The sequence below is a fragment of the Girardinichthys multiradiatus genome, chromosome 18 (genome assembly GCF_021462225.1).
Source record: "Girardinichthys multiradiatus isolate DD_20200921_A chromosome 18, DD_fGirMul_XY1, whole genome shotgun sequence".
Classification (NCBI taxonomy): domain Eukaryota; kingdom Metazoa; phylum Chordata; class Actinopteri; order Cyprinodontiformes; family Goodeidae; genus Girardinichthys; species Girardinichthys multiradiatus.
The window spans coordinates 29539753-29559480 of NC_061810.1; the positions used below are offsets into that span (position 1 = coordinate 29539753).

Here is a 19728-nt window from a genome sequence, read left to right on the forward strand (position 1 = left end):
AGCCATCGGCCGATCAGCACATGATCCAAGTTACACATTTAAAAATCAGGGTCAATGTGCTTTGTTTGATTTTATTGAGCCAGCCATTGTTTTGTAAAAGGGCACAATGTGAACAATCCAGTCCTACAGTCTTATTGTGTGTGTAGCATCCCTGATTTGTTTTGTCCACTGACTACAAAGAAAAGACAAATCTGAGATAGGGATGTTGGAAACGAACTGGGCGGGAGGTCAAAATGAGGAGGTGCTCAGCGTGTAGAGAGTGGGCGGTCTACTGATCCATCGACCGATGGTGCTGTGTGCAACAAGAGCTGAGGGAGACATGGAAAAAAAAGCTCAGCTGCTGCTGAAGCTAATTTTTCTCCTACACTCTCCAGTAAATGCATGGACTGCACAAGAATATCAATCCAATACCACTGAACTTCACTGTAGTCTAAATATAGTGGGCTTGTATTTGATCTGTCGATTATTGTTACTTGAACTGTGCAAACTATGAAAAGTAAAAATAAAGATATTTGCCCTCATTTTAAAAACAATAATCACTAAACCATTGGACTGTTGTCTTACATTGGGCGCTGACTGTTTTCCTGTTTAAAGAATATGTTTTTAACAGCAATCTAATGCATTGCCACTTACTAGCAACACCAAGAACTGATGTAGTGAGCCCTTCTGCAACTAGGATAATATACGCAGAAAACATGGGTGAGCGTAGTTAAATTAAACCGGTGAGAAAGAAAGATTTCTTGGTTGTTGCAGATTTTCTGATATTCACACATATAAGTATAGCTAAAATAGAAAAACAGATGTTGTCTCTAATGCTAATGTAGTCCTTTAATTGCTTTGCTAAAATTACTATTTTATACAAATGAAACATGAATGAAACATTTTCCATTGTGTCCATAGTGTTTTCAAAATAACCTTAACGTTCAGCAACCTAGATCTCAATTGTTCTCCACATCAACAACAAAAATGAATATAACTGTTGTAAACTACAAGCTGGACCACAACTGAAAAGGAGATTATGTAAAATAAATGATGATACATGCCCTTTAAAAAAGAGCTTTTAAGGTAGTTAGACTAAAATGTCAGCCTACCCTTTAAGAAGAATCAATGAGTTGTGATTCGATCATCAAAACATGAATGTGAGCATCTACATTTCTATGTGGGGCTGGGTCTATCATTCTGGAGTCCTGTTAGCTGAATGAGGCCACATTCAGGCCTGGAGGGAAAAAAAGCCTCTGTTGTGAGGTCTTCAGGCCAGTGGACACCCACGAGATGCCCAGGCCACAGTCATACAGGCAGGGACTCCCCCCACCGCCCCCCACCTCGATCATCCTCAATTGCACCATTGTCCTGAGTGATTCCATTCTCCCCGGGCTGGTGAGGCATCATCTCCTTTCTCCACAAAAAGCTTTGTAAAAGCTTTCATCCAGCGTGGTGAGCGTTAGCCCCTCTAATATGGGTAGATATATTGATTTGTTGTCAAAAGACAGGCTCCCCGCCCATGCTCATATGGAGAGCTGCTTTGCAAAACAAAAACTGTTTGTATTACTGAGCAGAATAAAATTAACCTAGAAAATTCCTTAAATGTAATCATGTCAGTTTGATTTGTGTGAAAAATATATTTTCCTAGGCCTGATAAGCTGTAGAAATGGCTGTCAGAAATTGAGCAATATGAAATATTACTGGTCCAGTCTGCTGATGGAATAGCCAACGTCCATGGCTCATCACTGACACTAATGGGCCTGATGATGTATGTCACCTCTGGGAAGCAATTCCGTGAACTCCCTACAATCACAAGCCTGGAATTCAGAAACAAGCACAAAAATAAAAACAAAATATTTCCAAAGATACTCCCAGAGATATTTTATCAACTGGCTAATAAACAGGAGCACTCAACTTCCGTTGGTAAAATATATATTACAAACCCAAATCAGAGGTTATAAGTTATCTTGTTTGATCAGATAAGAAAAAGTAAAGTAAATTAAGCTGCTTTTTTAAGCTTGTTCCATTAAAGGAAACTCTCCTCAATTTACCAAGCTTTGCAAATGTATTCATACCAGTTTAACTAACTGAAACATTTTAACAAGTATGTTGCACATTCATATTCAGCCCCCTTTAGTCTGATACTGCTTAAAAATATCCATGGCAAGCATTTGAAAGTCCCTTAATTTTTAAATAGAGTTTACCAGGGTATAAAAACAATCTCAGTAGAAAAGCAGGGGACTGGGGAGGAGGTTCATCTTTCAGCAGGACAACAATTATATACAATAAATCCATTCACACAATGGAATGGCTTATTGCTGGCGAAACATATTTAGGTGTTAGAACGATGCAGTCAAAGTCAAGATCTAAATGCAATGAGAGTGAATGAAGAAAGGATTTGCAGCTTTAATTCCAGCAAATAAAAGTTCTTATTTTAAAGAAATAAGTTAGTCTCATTGCATTCCTGAGCTTTAGGCCAACATTAGCCATCAGCAGTGGCGCCTTAAAAGAACCGTTTGGTTGGCAAAAATGACAGCTATTCTAGGTCAAAGAGCTCCAAAGTTCACGGGCAATTTTTCAATCATGCTCCATAATATATCACCTTCTGTCTCATTGGCTCTGTGGCTGTAATCTAATAAAAGCTAGCTGCTGGTCTCAGGGGCCAAAATTAGAAGTATGCTGCATTACTCATGACAAGAACATCTTTGTAGGGGGCTCATTTCCTCCTAGTTCGGCCAGAATTGAATGAGAGCATGTCCTAATTTGATTTCAAAGTGTATGTAAAAATAGAAAAACTCCACTGACTTGTTGAAAGGAAAAGGGGACATTTGAATTTTCTCAAATCACTATTCCTTAAATATTCTATAAAAACTTAAATCATGAAGATATATTCAATCCATTTGCTTTCAGTCTGAGTTCTTCTAAAATGCAATTTCCATTAATGCTCTCTTAAAAGATTGCACATATACCTTTAGAGTTCCAACAACAATAAGCACTGTAAATTGCCAGTTCTTTCATGGCTCTATTGGGTGACCAGAGGTTAGGGGAGACCAAGATAGGGGTCATGCAATTTAAATGAAAGTATCCTTAGAAAAAAAATGGTTGCAATCTAGAAGTGTGCTACCCTAATGAGTAGAGTACTAAACTGTTTTCACTGGTGATCCCACGTGTATGCATACATTATTAGTTTTCCTTAATGGATATGCCAGGCCTATTTCCATAATATATCAGTGTGTCCCATAAGAGCAACTCCATTTGCAGGGGTTTGAGGTTCACAAAAAAAAAAATGTTCGATTTCTGCCAAGATGATTCAAACCAACACTGCGTTATAGGAAACACAGAAAGTCACAAAACTTTATCATAGTGAAAACAGCATGCTCTCCATGTGCCCGCCTCACAGCATTATGTGACCTCTTATGGTAGACCACACCACGACCTCAGTTTGCTTCGATTTGCCAGATTAATCAATCATCCAAAAACAGCCTCGTCTCCAGGACGATGAATCACAGACTCAGGGGTAAAATATAAAACAGCAGTTCATTTTCAGCGGTCTGACCTCATTACTATAATGTACAAACAAGCAGGGGAATGAAAAAATGTAAGCTGTGCCACAGTGGGGTGCAAGTCCAAGTCCAAGTGCAAGAATAATGAAAAGGAAATAGTATATTAGAGATGCTGCCTTAAAAGTACACCCAAAGTTGAGCCCCCATTCAATGTTGTAAATGATCCAAAGTTAACAGATGTCATAACATTATCATCTGGGTTTTATGTAATAGATCATATCAAAATTTGAGGAAAAGGACATTGTTTTCTAAATGTTTTACAAAGAGGGTGAAAACAAATGCATGTTTCCCTTTTCAGATTTCAAAAATCATGAACCATTTTCCTCCCACTTCACTAGAATGCACTACTTTTGTGTTGGTCAATCACATAAAACCCAAACAAAACACACTAAAGCTAGTGATTACAATGTAATCATATGTGAAAAAGTTGAAGGAGTGTGAATACTTAAGCAAAGTACTGTACCCTTAATTGTGAGAGGTGGGCAGATATAAAACATACAAAGATGCATTTTGTTAGAAAAACAAATATTTGAAATGCCATTTTTATTAAAGAAGAAAGATATACAGTATGTGTTGCAAGCACTGGTCACACTCTAACTGGTAGTCCCCAGGTGCAGACACAACACTCATATTACTGAGACAGGTTCCTCTTTAATGAAAATTGGTACTAAGTTGTACAAATTTCAGCATTTCTTTCTAAGAAATATGCAAAAAGGAGAAGTTGTGAGTAGACTACAGAAAGTGCTTATATTACCAGGACATTATGAGGATTCCTTGAAAAAAAGAAAACATTTTCTAAATACATTGGTCTTTTATTTCCGTTTAGCTATTTTTATTATTTTAATATCTCATAATCTTGAAGGGCAATGTTTAGCTGGAAAAATATGTTTTTCATTATTTCCTTTTCCAAGGAGCAGACAGGAAAACAGACAAACTGAAAAGGGAAAACAAAACAGTGGGAGATGCTCAGTAAAAGGACTGCTGACAAGTGAAATCCTAGTCCCTTAGTGGGGATGAACCTTGTCTCCGAGTTCAAACAGCAAGCAGAACAAAGCCCATGATTGACGAAACGAAGCTCCATTTATTAGATTGTGCTCGGGGCTGGGTCTCTCTTGGCGTAGACACACGCCACACAACCAGCTATTGGTGTCTGATAACAACGATGCTAACACCCTACAACAGATTGGAAAAAATAAAACAACATCTAGCTGTGGATGTGTTTTCAGAAATCATTAAAAGGTGAAAAATGATTTCAGCTGTCCAGTTTCTCTTAAAGGTTCCTGCTTTTTAGCATCTGAATTTGTTCCAAATTAAAAAACACAGCTTCTGTATCTGGTAAACATGTAAATGAGGTGAAACAAGTTGGGACCAAACGAAAAACATAATTAAACCTAAACATGAATTGATCTGCATATAAAGCTGTTAGGCTTAATGTTTTTTTGGTGGGATGGCTGGAAGCTGCAACAATAAAACAACTGTCCTCAGACAGCTCCACAGCCGTAGAAACCTGACCTTCCAGTGCCATGGAGACATTATTTCAACAAAAATCAATGCAGATAAAGGGCACTTTGGTAGGAGAGAAAGCAGGCTCTCTGTTAAAGAGAGACTAAGAAGCCTGTTGTGAGCAAATGTAAAATGCATTTGTAGAACATTCATTCATTTAACATTAAATGAGAGTATATTTATTTACTTCATGTGGGTTAGAAGAACATCACCAGTTTCTGGGACTAGTACAGTGTAATAATATTCAATTTCCCTGTTAGTCTTGTCCACAAAATGTACCGTGGATCTACATCGAAATTTGAACTTCAAAGCATTTTTCCGCTAAACAAGACAAGTTCTTGTGTTATGTATTTATGATACAAGTAATTGTAAACACAATACGGGAGCTATGTCCAGTAACCAAAAGTAGCAGACAGGTTTACCTAATCTATCCTCAAGCGAAGGTGCCCCACAGTGTCTGTCAAGTACAACATAATTAAGTTAATTTATCAATTTTATCTAGATGTGGTGCCTTTTTCAGACACCAGCCCACTGAGGGGGACAAAGAGACCTAGCAACTGTAAAGGTAAAGGGAGAACATTTGCACAGAGAAAATGACCAGAGAACATGCACAGAAAAATCGCAGATTTTCAGATTGGTTAGCTTTGATCGGTGACTTGCCAAAAATCCAACCTTCTTTTTGGTGAGTGAACCCAATATACCTGAGGCACTAATAGGTTTAGCTTATAACACTCTTTAGCATGGAAGTTGTTACTGAAAGAAGGAAATTCAAAGTTATTTCCAGGATAAGTGAGACTTTTAAAGATAAGAGAAAGAACTTAGGGTATAAGGAGATATTTACAGGCAAAAGTTTTTTCACTGAGGTGTGTTGGCAGTTCCTTCAGGCTGCTACATTTGAACAGGGAGCAAGACTTCTAGAGATATCAAGAAAGAGCTCCTTTATGAAATTCTCTATGAAATACGCAGAAAACGTTGTTAACAGCTACTGATACTAACCATGCTAACTGTGCTAATTTTAAATAAAAGATACTAAAGATAGCCTAAATGGCAACAGCTTAAATATTTTGTCTTTGTTTGAAACCTGTTCCTTGTTTGAAACCCTGATTTTGATATACTAAATAATAATGATGGCTGACAGCAGGAATTCTAGAAAAATATTAGTTCTTAAACAAATTGGAACTGGCCAAACAGGAATTGGTATGAAAAAAACTCAAGACTGGAAATCAGCCACAAAAATCAGATTAGTGAATCTCTTGTATGAATACTTTAATGTTGTCACTTGGTCTATATGAGGAGTTGTAATCAGTTTGGAGCCTCCATATGAAAATTACAACTGGTAAACATGGTATTTGTGTAAAACAAAGTTGGCTTGGCCAAATCTTCCAGGTTTAAGCAGAGTGGCTCCTGTTTAGCTTAGCATATAAAGCCATGTGTTGTATTTCCATCACTGTTGATAGGAGCTGATAAATATGTTCCCATGAGAGTTGCTGATTAAACCCCCATTTCTATTTTAACTCAAAAGTCAGATGTTAGAGGTTTTTTGACCAGTTTAAAGAGAGCTTTGACCTTAAATGTGATGTCGGTGATAATACAATGATTCTTATTTAGAATCAGGTCAGGACTCTGGGTTGGTCTAGTCAATATTTCAATGCACTGATCTTAATAGAAGCTTAAGCTTTATTTAATTTTGTAGTGTGCAAAAATTCCCTGGCAGACTGGAATAAACTTGCTGAGGAGGAACTTTGTGTTGTTTCAATTGGTTTATAAGACATAGGAACTCATTTTGCTTTAACTGTGATTTCAATTAGCTTGATTAAGGTCACCAAATCAGAACAAAAATGCAATATTTTTTTGGGATAAGGGCTCATAAAATATATGCATATTTTAAATTACCCCAAAAATTAGCGAGCAAGTACAGTAACAAAGTAAATACATAGTAAGTAAGGAGGATTCAAAACATATGTCAGTTGGAAAGTAATTAAAGTAATGAGTTGGTAACTAAATAGTAAATAAGTAGGAAGTAAGAAAATAAGTAGCAAATAGTAAGTAGATGCAGAAAATGTTGAAAAATAAAAAAGGTACAGCAGTAACTACAACATAAGTAACAAGTAACTTAGCACAAAAATGCTAAGTAAGGAGTAAGAATACATGTAAATAGGAATGTAATAAAGCAAGAAGTGAGCAACAAGTAAGTCAGTAACTAACTATTAAATAAGCAGTTAAGTAAATACACAAGTAAAAGTAATAAAATAAGCAAGTAGTAAGTAGTGACTCAGAAAGTCAGTAACCAACTAGTAAATAAGTATTGAGTAACAAAGAAAATAAGTAAATAGATAAGTAAAAAAGTAACAGAATAAATTCAAATGAAAGTGAGAAAAGATAAGCAAACAAGTAAACATGTCAGTAACTAAGTAAATACATAGCAAAGTAAATGTAGTAACATAAGTTCTCACATGTTTATACTACAAAACTGACATGATGGTGGCTGTTCACTTTTATGATAATTAAAGATGGGTAAGTCCAGAATTATCAGTAAAACACCTTGTATAAAGAAGTAAATCCATTGTCTTCTATTACTATCAGGGTATTTTCATACCGTTTACTACTCTCATCTCATTCATTTGAACACTTTTTACATGTATGAGATATCAGTATAGATTTGAGAATGTTTTCTCATTACCAGGGTCCCAGAGATTATTATCTGAATATTTAAAAGCTTCAGGTTCAATAAAACAAGGAGCTTGAGGACTTGATCATGAATTAGTAAAAATGACACAGTTTGGTAGTTTGAATGTGTTAGAAGAGTAAGGCAATGGCTAAGAAAGGAGCTAAATAGTTGCATCACTCAGAATAATTGCAGAAGTGATGTTTAATCTTCAAGTCTACAAAAACCACTCTTTAAAAACATGTTCATAGGCCAACAACTATAACAACCATCTTTCTTGTTTGTTCCTCGTTTAACAAAAACAAACAAACAAAAAAAAGCTGAACAAGTAAACCAGTATAAATTCACTTCACAAGAAGAGGCCCTTAGATGTTGAGAATGATGAGTTCTGAAAATATTAAAAAACATATGACTTAATTGGCTGTAGAATTCATGGGTGTGTGTTGTGGGAAAGCCTGTACATGTGGAGTAGAAACCGAAACATAGTGAAGCACAGTAAGAGGCCACAATAACAGAGAATCAATTGTGTAACAATTAACTGTCACATATTGCCCTTGGCCATCCTTCCTTATTGCCGGGAGACACAGCTTGATAATGCAGATTAGGGCCAACCGAATGACAGAAGGTGAGGTTCAGATCAAGGTGCTTATATAACTGATGCTGGCAAAAGTCCCAGCAAAATGCTCTGAGAAACACAAACACTTCAGAACTCTTTCTAGCTGAGCCGATGTACAACACATATTTTTAATGGGTTTTTTTTGCAGCACCAGTAGCCTTTATTTTCTTTTTTTTTGACAGTGAGCTGACAGGAAAGGGGAGAAGACATGCAGCAAAGGTATACAGGCCAGGACTCGAACCTGTGACGGCCCTCATCGAGGACTAAGGCCTCCCAACATGGGTCGAGGGTTTTATTCCAGCACCAACGTTGTGCCGCATTTACAACAAGACATGTAGGGCATTGCAAAAGCATTAAGGCCCATATAACTTTTTCACATTTTCTCAGATTACAAACGCATTTGACAATGTGTTTTGTTGGGATTTTATGCAATAGTCCAACACAAAGTTGGACAGAATTTTAAAAGGAAACAGCTGGAAAATTATACATGGTTATAAAACTTTTTTTCCAAGTAAAAATCTTAATTTTTGTTGTATCTCTTAATTAACAATAAAAAAAATTCCCATGTAATCATAATTAAATAATTTTTAGGTCCATTTTTCACTTTAATTAGCTTTTAGAGGATTTTTTCTCTTGGCTGCTTCTCTCATAAATGCTCTCCTTGTCCAGATTGTCAGTTTAGGTGGCCAGTAATGTCTTGAGCAGTTTGTTGTTGTATCATACTATTTAAATTTTTAGATACTGTATTCAGGTGTATAGGGATGTTCAAAGCTAACCTAACTGTGCTTTAAACTGACCGTTCTGGTGTGTTCCTGTGTCCTCATGATGTAGTTTATTTTAGGTTAAAAGAGTAAAATGGGCTGAATATGAATGCACACATACAGGTCCTTCTCAAAATATTAGCATATTGTGATAAAGTTCATTATTTTCCATAATGTCATGATGAAAATTTAACATTCATATATTTTAGATTCATTGCACACTAACTGAAATATTTCAGGTCTTTTATTGTCTTAATACGGATGATTTTGGCATACAGCTCATGAAAACCCAAAATTCCTATCTCACAAAATTAGCATATCATTAAAAGGGTCTCTAAACGAGCTATGAACCTAATCATCTGAATCAACGAGTTAACTCTAAACACCTGCAAAAGATTCCTGAGGCCTTTAAAACTCCCAGCCTGGTTCATCACTCAAAACCCCAATCATGGGTAAGACTGCCGACCTGACTGCTGTCCAGAAGGCCACTATTGACACCCTCAAGCAAGAGGGTAAGACACAGAAAGAAATTTCTGAACGAATAGGTTGTTCCCAGAGTGCTGTATCAAGGCAACTCAGTGGGAAGTCTGTGGGAAGGAAAAAGTGTGGCAGAAAACGCTGCACAACGAGAAGAGGTGACCGGACCCTGAGGAAGATTGTGGAGAAGGGCCGATTCCAGACCTTGGGGGACCTGCGGAAGCAGTGGACTGAGTCTGGAGTAGAAACATCCAGAGCCACCGTGCACAGGCTTGTGCAGGAAATGGGCTACAGGTGCCGCATTCCCCAGGTCAAGCCACTTTTGAACCAGAAACAGCGGCAGAAGCGCCTGACCTGGGCTACAGAGAAGCAGCACTGGACTGTTGCTCAGTGGTCCAAAGTACTTTTTTCGGATGAAAGCAAATTCTGCATGTCATTCGGAAATCAAGGTGCCAGAGTCTGGAGGAAGACTGGGGAGAAGGAAATGCCAAAATGCCAGAAGTCCAGTGTCAAGTACCCACAGTCAGTGATGGTCTGGGGTGCTGTGTCAGCTGCTGGTGTTGGTCCACTGTGTTTTATCAAGGGCAGGGTCAATGCAGCTAGCTATCAGGAGATTTTGGAGCACTTCATGCTTCCATCTGCTGAAAAGCTTTATGGAGATGAAGATTTTATTTTTCAGCACGACCTGGCACCTGCTCACAGTGCCAAAACCACTGGTAAATGGTTTACTGACCATGGTATCACTGTGCTCAATTGGCCTGCCAACTCTCCTGACCTGAACCCCATAGAGAATCTGTGGGATATTGTGAAGAGAACGTTGAGAGACTCAAGACCCAACACTCTGGATGAACTAAAGGCCGCTATTGAAGCATCCTGGGCCGCATTGAAGCAGTCATTTCTGCCAAAGGATTCCCGACCAAGTATTGAGTGCATAACTGTACATGATTATTTGAAGGTTGACGTTTTTTGTATTAAAAACACTTTTCTTTTATTGGTCGGATGAAATATGCTAATTTTGTGAGATAGGAATTTTGGGTTTTCATGAGCTGTTCGCCAAAATCATCCGTATTAAGACAATAAAAGACCTGAAATATTTCAGTTAGTGTGCAATGAATCTAAAATATATGAATGTTAAATTTTCATCATGACATTATGGAAAATAATGAACTTTATCACAATATGCTAATATTTTGAGAAGGACCTGTACTTACCAGATTTTAATTGTAAAAAAGAAATTGAAACATGGATCATTTCACCACCTGTTCACCTTTAAGTACAAGTTTGTGTTTTTCTGTCACAAAAAGAAACAATCAAATAGACAGAATTTTATGTTTGGAATGTGGCAAAATGTGAAAAAGTTAAAGATGTTTGAATACTTTTAAACGACTCAACACAAGACACTTTGTGTATCATCTTTAACATAACTACCACTAAGTTACTTGATCCAAGAAACCACTTGACTTGTTTAGCTATCCATCTCTTCATCTGTCTTCTATACCTGCTTATTTCCTGTTCAGGGGCTTCAATTCAACCTGGATAACACCTCTTTTATGTGAAAAACAAACAAATGATCTGCTTAGTTATTCTGCATCTCTGTCAACATGCATAATTTCCGTAAGATGAACTGACTTCTCACGTTTTTAAAGTCTTGCTTGTTTTCCTTTCAGAGAGGGAATTCCCTAACTGTTTGATGACACAACCACTCAGATCTACAACCGACTGTTGTACCTCTTAGCTTCTAAAAAGATGTTAGACTTGTTTCAATATTTGTGTAAATAAACAAGCACATATTAGATGGACAAAGTCAAATAGAAACAAGCCTAGGACCCTGCATCAGCTGATAAAATGCTTTGAAAACCAGTTTAGGCAGTGCCGTGTGAACGCAACACACAGCTAGAGTTCATCACATAGAGAATCCTTCACGCTTCGGCACGCTGCATTTGTAAAAGGTGTGCAACTAATCTGAGTGGGAAGAGATATTTTCCAAATGTGCAGAGAATTTCCACACCTCCAGAACTGCTTCATCAGTCATTAAACTCACAATTTCGCACAGTGTTGAGAAATTTTGTTTAGATGTGACAAAAACCTTTCTAAAAATATAAATTTGACCTACTAAAATTGTACTAAAATTGTCACAGTTAACTGAAATACAGTATCTGTTTTATTCCAACAAGAAATAATCAGTTATTATTCATGAAAGCATTTCATACATGTGCATTTGTTTCCACTGTGATACTGAAACAACCTGTTAAGTCTCAAGGGAGCAGGTTGAACTTTTTGAGAGGTCATCTACATAAATGTTAACTTTAAAATTTGGAAAAAGCACCGGCCCAAAAAGCATGTTGTGCAACATAAGATTGTGAAGGAGGATGTATGTTATTTGGACCCCTTTAAAGATGTCTGCGTTGTTCATTTGGCAACTGAAGGCTGAAAATGGAACGGAAAAACAGGAAGAACACGCACAGCTTTCCGAGCACATTACAGAAACCAGACTGGCTGCTCTGAATAATTTCACTTAACTGCTGATTTTCCAAAGGAAATACTGGTTTCCACAAGCTACGAGCACAATATTAAACCAGGGCTACACACAGATAAATACTGGGAGAGTATTTATAGCCCTTGGCTTTTTACATTTATTGACATGTTACAGTCACAAATGTTTAGTTATTTCATTGGGATTTTATGTGTTTGTCGTCTAATGAGATCTAACAAACCTCTTTTGACTTCACAGAACCGTCGGATTTATACTGAGTTAAAACCAGAATGGACTGTTTACTAATTGGGTGAGTTCTGAAGGCAATTGGTTGCACTAGTTTTATCAGATTTAAAAGGGACTCAATACATATAAATGCTACACTTTAACTGGAAATAATAAGAGATAAAACCTGTGTGTCTCACTGAAATGCAATAAGCTTTGGTGTTTAATGCTGACGGAAATCTGTCACTTTTTATCTTAAACGTTGATCGGGAAGGCACTATGATGCATAGCAAGCAATGCTTGAGGTTTTTTCGAGATTTATACTACAAAACTGACATGATGGTGGCTGTTCACTTTTATGATAATTAAAGATGGGTAAGTCCAGAATTATCAGTAAAACACCTTGTATAAAGAAGTAAATCCATTGTCTTCTATTACTATCAGGGTATTTTCATACCGTTTACTACTCTCATCTCATTCATTTGAACACATTTTACATGTATGAGATATCAGTATAGATTTGAGAATGTTTTCTCATTACCAGGGTCCCAGAGATTATTATCTGAATATTTAAAAGCTTCAGGTTCAATAAAACAAGGAGCTTGAGGACTTGATCATGAATTAGTAAAAATGACACAGTTTGGTAGTTTGAATGTGTTAGAAGAGTAAGGCAATGGCTAAGAAAGGAGCTAAATAGTTGCATCACTCAGAATAATTGCAGAAGTGATGTTTAATCTTCAAGTCTACAAAAACCACTCTTTAAAAACATGTTCATAGGCCAACAACTATAACAACCATCTTTCTTGTTTGTTCCTCTTTTAACAAAAACAAAAACAAAACAAAAAGCCGAACAAGTAAACCAGTATAAATTCACTTCACAAGGAGAGGCCCTTAGATGTTGAGAATGATGAGTTCTGAAAATATTAAAAAACATATGACTTAATTGGCTGTAGAAATCGGGAAGGCACTATGATGCATAGCAAGCAATGCTTGAGGTTTTTTCGAGAAGACGTTTCTTCTCAAAAAAATAAGTTTTCTTAACTTCATCATTTGGATTTCAGATGTGCCAAAAGCGTGAGTGAAAATGCATTTAGACAGCAAAGGAGCTCAGACAGAACTACACTGAAAAAGGAACTGGACAATTCAGTGAAAGCGGATTTTTAGAATGAAAAATGGCAAACATGATATTTAGACTGGGACTGTTATCACTTGTTATCACTGCAGTATCCATAGCATCCATAGCCTGCTATCTACAAATAACGCATTTCAAGAAGTGCAGCAGGACCTTGCTAATAGCTGAATATGATGATGATTTTGTGATGTGAGGATCATTACACACTTCAAAACTGTTTTTTATTTTTTTTACTGTACACCTGGACATATTGCACGTTACACATGATCAACCATGTGCAAAATGATTAACGTCTACCAGATGTCAAATGGTAAAAAAAACAGCATGAATACAATCTGGATGGCAAGGAAAAACAGTACAGGATGGCTGATTTCACAAAATATTTCATAAAAGTATGCTAATGATTGCAATGCTGAAGTTAACATAGATGGCAGAGGGATTGCCAGGCAGTAATCTCAGGTTTTATAAATGAAAATAGTGGTAGGCATTATGGAAGCTAAGGTAAAAAGCCCGTTCACTGATGCTCAATGAAAGAGAGTTCTGCACTGCAATCTCTAATTCTGAGCTTGACTTAAAGACATTCCTACATGGAAATATTAGCATAAGCGGACCTTGTCTGATAGGCACTTAAACCAATATTATTTATGATGTGAGTAAAAGACTCAGTCTAACAGTGCCACCCTAGATCTGTAACAGAAGCTGTTTCAAAGAGATCCAACCAAAACATGTGCATCATCAAGCTAACTTACATTTCCACACTGATAATGTCAATCTTCTTGTACACAAGCAACAAAGATCAGAGGCTCACTTTAAAAAAGGAAAATTAACAGTAGAGAAAAATCGGGGTCCTGTGGCAGGGACATTTTCTAATCCTCTTCCTCAACTAAGCACTATTATGTGGCTGGACCACTTTTGTTGATAACCTGTTTGTATAGATGTTCACTGTTTGTGATAACATTATAAAGTGGAAGTTTATTAAGAAATAGATGTTGCTGGATAATGATTTGTAAAGTAAAACAATATGCAGTTCATAGGATAAATATTACATTGAAAACAGATCATTTTGAGATACTGCAAAGTTTCAGAATGCATCTTAGCTTAAGGTGATGTCCACAAATGTGATGTTGAAAGTATGCATTGGGCGACTCTCACAATATGACAGTCTTGAACAAAATATGATAAAAAAAATAGTTTTATGATATTTTGACCATAACTCAGAACAAAGATGTGTTACATGTTTTAATTTGTTATTGGGAAAGCAACAATATATTTATATTTATACTGCTACTAACATGTAGGAAAATGATTACATTTATAATCGCTGGGACTTAAATGGGTTAATTTGATTAATATATTAGAAGGGAATAAATTATGTATATCACCAGTATGTGGTTTATAACCGCACTGCCATATTTAGGGTGATGGGTGGCGTGCCATTAGTTTCTATACCATAACTGTCTGTGTTTTTCTGGACTTGAAATATTTACAAAGAGCCAGACGTTTCTATCTTGTAAGCGACAAAGGCTTAGGAGCCTTCTTTCAGCCAGCTGACCAGCAGAGCACAAGAACAGGTGGGAGAAGGGAAATGTCATTACTCTATATTTCTAAGAGCTGGAGAAAGCTACAATCATGCCAACACTTTCTTTGGTAAGGAGTTAAGCCCACTGGAAAAGTATGATGGAAAATATTTTGATTTTAAAACTGTAACCGTTTAAAAGTATATCTTGAGAACGGTAACTGGTCTATTCCTAGTCTAAAGCGTAAAAACACAGAAATGCCTTATCCTTTAATGGGTAATATCAAAGTTATCAAACAAGATTATCTACCTTACTGACAGATCCAATCAAAATTATTCTACATGGTTTTACCTATAACTCTCATTTGGAACCCACCAAATTTCTAAGATTGAAATTCAAGACAGTAACTGCAGACCACAAGCAGCTTAAGCTCCTGAATGCCCTGGAATATAGATGGATAGTGAAAGTATGGTTTAATTTATTCCATTTGTGATTTATTTTTCCTAAAACGACAATGAAAAAAGGTCAGACACACAAAAAAGGTCCTTTACCATGAGTGTCTTCCGACTGGTTAAAACCACATAGCTGGCAGATTGAGCGGACCCACTTGTTCATCTCCTCTTCTGTCTCTGCGACAAGATAAAAAGTGCGATCTGATGTCTTGATGTCGAAAACAAAGCTGTCCTGAAACTCCTTCCTCTTGAAGGTCAGGCCAGCGTCCACCTGCTCACAGCAGTGCAGGTCAATGACCCGTATAGGCTTCTTTGAGTGGTCGTTCTTGTAGTACTCGAGAACATCAGGGTCACCGCTCATTCGGCCGCTCCGAAGTATAAACCAGCGCTTCTTCCATGCCTGCAATTGAAAAAAGGGTTGAAATGTAAACAAATTATCCCTAAAGATTGTCAATACAGTCCTATCATATTAAAGCATCATATTTTTATTGCAAGCAACTCAGAACTAATTAACATTTAAAAAATAAACACAGGTGCATGAGTTCAATTCTTACTGTGCAGAGGTAAAAGTGTTGCAATAGTAACAGTCAACAGCTGGACGCCTGATCTGGTGTTTTCTGTTGATCAAAAAGACCAAGGAGAAAAGTCTGCCTTTTTAAGCAAACATGTGGTTGTGTGTGGTTGGTGTTCATTTTAGCGGCTGTGAGGGGAAGGAGAAGGGGGGCTGCTAGCAGGTGTTTACTCCCTCCCAACGTATTTCCTGTACAGAAATCTCTCCCTGAGCGAAGAGAAGCAGCGCTCCTCCATGACAGCTTCATTGAAAGACTGCAGACTCCTTCCGCTACAAGAACAGGACAAAGGAGAATTCTCTTCAAACCAAGTCATGTCAGCATACGGTCACTAGATGTTTATCTGAGATAAACTGCAGTGTATACAGGAGCATCCATATAAATTAGAACATCATTAAAAAATTTATTTTAATAATTCAAAAAGGGAAAATAATTTGTTATATATATTCATTATACTAAGAATTATATACTTCAAGCGTCTACTTGTTTTAATGTGATTATTATGGCTTACAGCTTATAAGAAGCCTAAAATCCTGTTTCTTTCCAAAATTACAACATTAAATACCATCAATAAAAAGTATTACTGTAAAACAAAGGGTCTACACAATCAAGGGGAAGAGTGCTACCTTAAAATATGTCCACCACAAGGTCACTGACACACTCCACAAGGACAGTAAGCCACAAATGAGTGAAATGAGTGTTCACAGAGTGCGTTACCCAAGCATATTAATAGAAAGCTTAGTGGAAATAAAAACTGTGGTAGAAAAGGGAATATAAGCAACAGGGATAAAAGCAGCTTTGAGAGGACTGTGAAGCAAAGCCCTTTCCAAAGCCCACACCAAAGTAAGTACAGGACCAGGACATTTTTGGAGCATTTCATGCTCCCCTCTGCTAACAAGCTTAATAGAGATGCTAATTTCACTTTCCATGAGACTTGGTACATGCCTACTGTGCGAAAAGTACCAAAACCTGCTTAATGATCATGGCCGAGATATTTGGTATGGCGAGTAGTATTGCTGCGCACACTGTTGTAGAAGCTCTAGGGTTTCCCGGTCACTACTTTTGTTTGTTTATATGTGCGTTGCTTTTCGTTAAAGTCTGTGGAGCCACAAACATCTACAGCTGGCAAGATCTCCTTAAAAAGGGAATTTGTTTTGAATGACATGTTAGGGTTGAATTTATTAACACACACGATCAGGACTGACATAGCTAGGAGTCCTGGATCTCCATGGATTACCATCCCTGGGTGAAAGATACGGAGGCAGCGCCGAGAGTGGAAGCAGAAGTAAGGCTGCAGAGCCAGAGCGCTAGCTTGGCTAAGGAGACAGCCACACAGCCCATTTTCTCACCAACCCCAGTTGCATTCTGTTGGTCACAGACCTGGTTACACTCATCCATCCTAGATCCTGCTATCGAGCTAGCAGGCTCACAGCACAGGAAAGGAGAGTAGCAGGACAGGACGCGGGACTCCGGTAAGAGCAGAGGACGGAGGCTCTGTATGGACATTATAAACAGCTGGTGTACTAACGCAATTTAGACGGTCACTGCTCCTCAGATCTTACGTATCTGACTGTCAAATGCAGGCCCATCTATTTCCAAAGAGAGTTCATCATAGTCTTGGTAACTGTTGTTTACATTCCACTGGATGGCTAATGCTAGATGTCGGACTTCTGCATAGCAGTATTAGCATCAAGCAGAGAAAGCCCCCTGATACTGTGTACATTATAGCGGGGGACTGTTTTAATGCAGACTTTAAAAAAAATAAATCACTAAAACTGTTAAAACGTGGCCCGATGATGGCTGCTTTGACAGGATCAACTGGTAGATTTTAGAAGACCTAGAACTGGAGGTGTTCACAGACAATGTTCTACATTACATCAGGGCCTGAATAGACAATATTCCTGTGGAAAAATGCCCCCAACCTACCCCGACAAGAACAGCAGGCAGGTGTGGCAGGGGATCCAGCAGCTCACCAGCTACCAACCTCAGTGCTGCTTAGGGTGACACCTCGCTTGCAGAGGACTTGAACCTTTTCTTTGGAGTCCAAACCAGGATTTGTGACTTTTTCCTGTCCCGATTCACTGTCCCACCCTGTCTGAAATCCTCTATCATTGTTCCACTGTCCGAGAAACCCCACATTTCCAGACGTAATGACTACCAGCAATTGCACTGACAACAGTGGTCATGAAATAATTTGAATGTCTGGTAAGGGCTCACATCAAATCACTCCACCCCAAAAGTTTCGTCCCCCACCAGTTTGCCTGCAGGTCTAGTAGATCATCTGAGAATGCAGTAACCACAGCCCTCCATGCTGCATTGTCCCACATAGAACAGCAGGGGAGCTACATGCAGCTGTTCTTTGTGGACTTTAGCTCAGCATTCAACACCATCTTCCCCCACAGACGGGTGGACAAACAGGGTCAACATACCCTCAGCTTCAGCATAGGCTCTCCACAGGGTGGTGTGTTGACCCCCCTGCTCTACAGCCTCTACACCTATGACCACATCCCTGCTTACCACAACAACACCACTGTCAAGTTTGCAGATGACACCACAGTGATGGAGCACATCTCTTGGTGGATGAGTCCATAGGACAAGGTAGAACAGCTGACAGCATGGTGCACAGAGAGCAACTTGCTGGTCAACATCTCTAAGACCAAGGAGATTATAGTGGACTACAGAAAAAAGAGGACAGGCATATCACCAGTGATCATCAGAGGGGACTGTGGAGAGGTTGGCTTAATTCTGCATCCTGGGAGTCCACATGGAAGAGGACTTGACCTGGAGCTTTAGCACCTCTGAGATGCAAAAATGCTGAAAAAGACACAGCAGAGACTGTACTTTCTCAGGGTTCTGAGGAAAAGTAACATCACACATAGACTGCTGGTGTCCTTTCATCGGTGCTCTATTGAATTCATAATGACCTACTACATCTGTGTGTGGTACACCGGCTGTACAATGGCTCAGAGGAAAGTGCACCAGAGGGTCATTAAAGCTGCAGTAGGGAGTTCTGAGAAAACTGCGGACTTAGCCTAAAGTTTAAACAAGAAAAACTTACAGGTCCCTCCCCCTTGCTCTCTGCTGTGCAACAGCCCTCCCTCCACAGGGGAGCCTGCTGTAAATGCGCAGGCTAGTAAGCAGGGCCATCGATGATGGCGCATAAATAGCTATGGCACATTCACTGGTTGGGACCAAACATCAGCGATGTGTTTTACTTTGACTATGACCTGCTAATACTTTGATGACAAACTTGGTCCCCTAAATTATTAGCACACTTGCAATCTTGAAGGACATTATGCGCTATGGAGGTGTGTGAGCAGCGTGTTCATGAGCGTAATTAACACCGCTAAGACATTTCCCCTGGCTTTGACTGGTTGTTTCTGACCGGGAGCGCTGTGTTTCTGCACATTGCAGTAGGACCACAGGGCGGAGCCGAGAAGCTTGGTTTTTTCTTGGATAATCGGTCTCATTATATACTGTTAGGACATACTGACACTTAACAAATATGTAAAAAATTTACTTTACAAAAGTTACCTACTGCAGCTTTAATTCAGCCAAAAATATTGTTGGCACATTTGAAGAACAGTGCCCAATGTCTCCAAAAAGCCCATAAAGGACACTTCTCACCTAGGTCAACTGTTACTGTCAGACTACAGATCAATTAAAGCAGGAACTTGTGACAATGACAGTAAAGGATATTCTGACTTTCTGATTCTGATCAGTATGTTTTTAAAATTGCCTGACCTTAACCCCACAGGGAATATATTGATTACCGTCAAGAGAAAGATGAGAG

The 19728-nt window shown here is 38.3% G+C and overlaps 1 protein-coding gene across 3 annotated transcripts in view; it reads right to left on the minus strand.

Moving 5' to 3' along the window:
- gab2 (GRB2-associated binding protein 2) overlaps positions 1–19728 on the minus strand; it is a 58100-nt gene that overhangs the window by 11992 nt on the left and 26380 nt on the right. For 2 of the 3 annotated variants that reach the window (XM_047392056.1, XM_047392055.1), the window contains exon 2: positions 15466–15766. In XM_047392056.1, coding sequence (XP_047248012.1) covers positions 15466–15766 — 301 coding nt within the window. Of the gene's footprint in view, positions 1–15465; positions 15767–15920; positions 16208–19728 lie in introns of all 3 variants that reach the window. The other variant, XM_047392057.1, reaches the window with a different exon arrangement.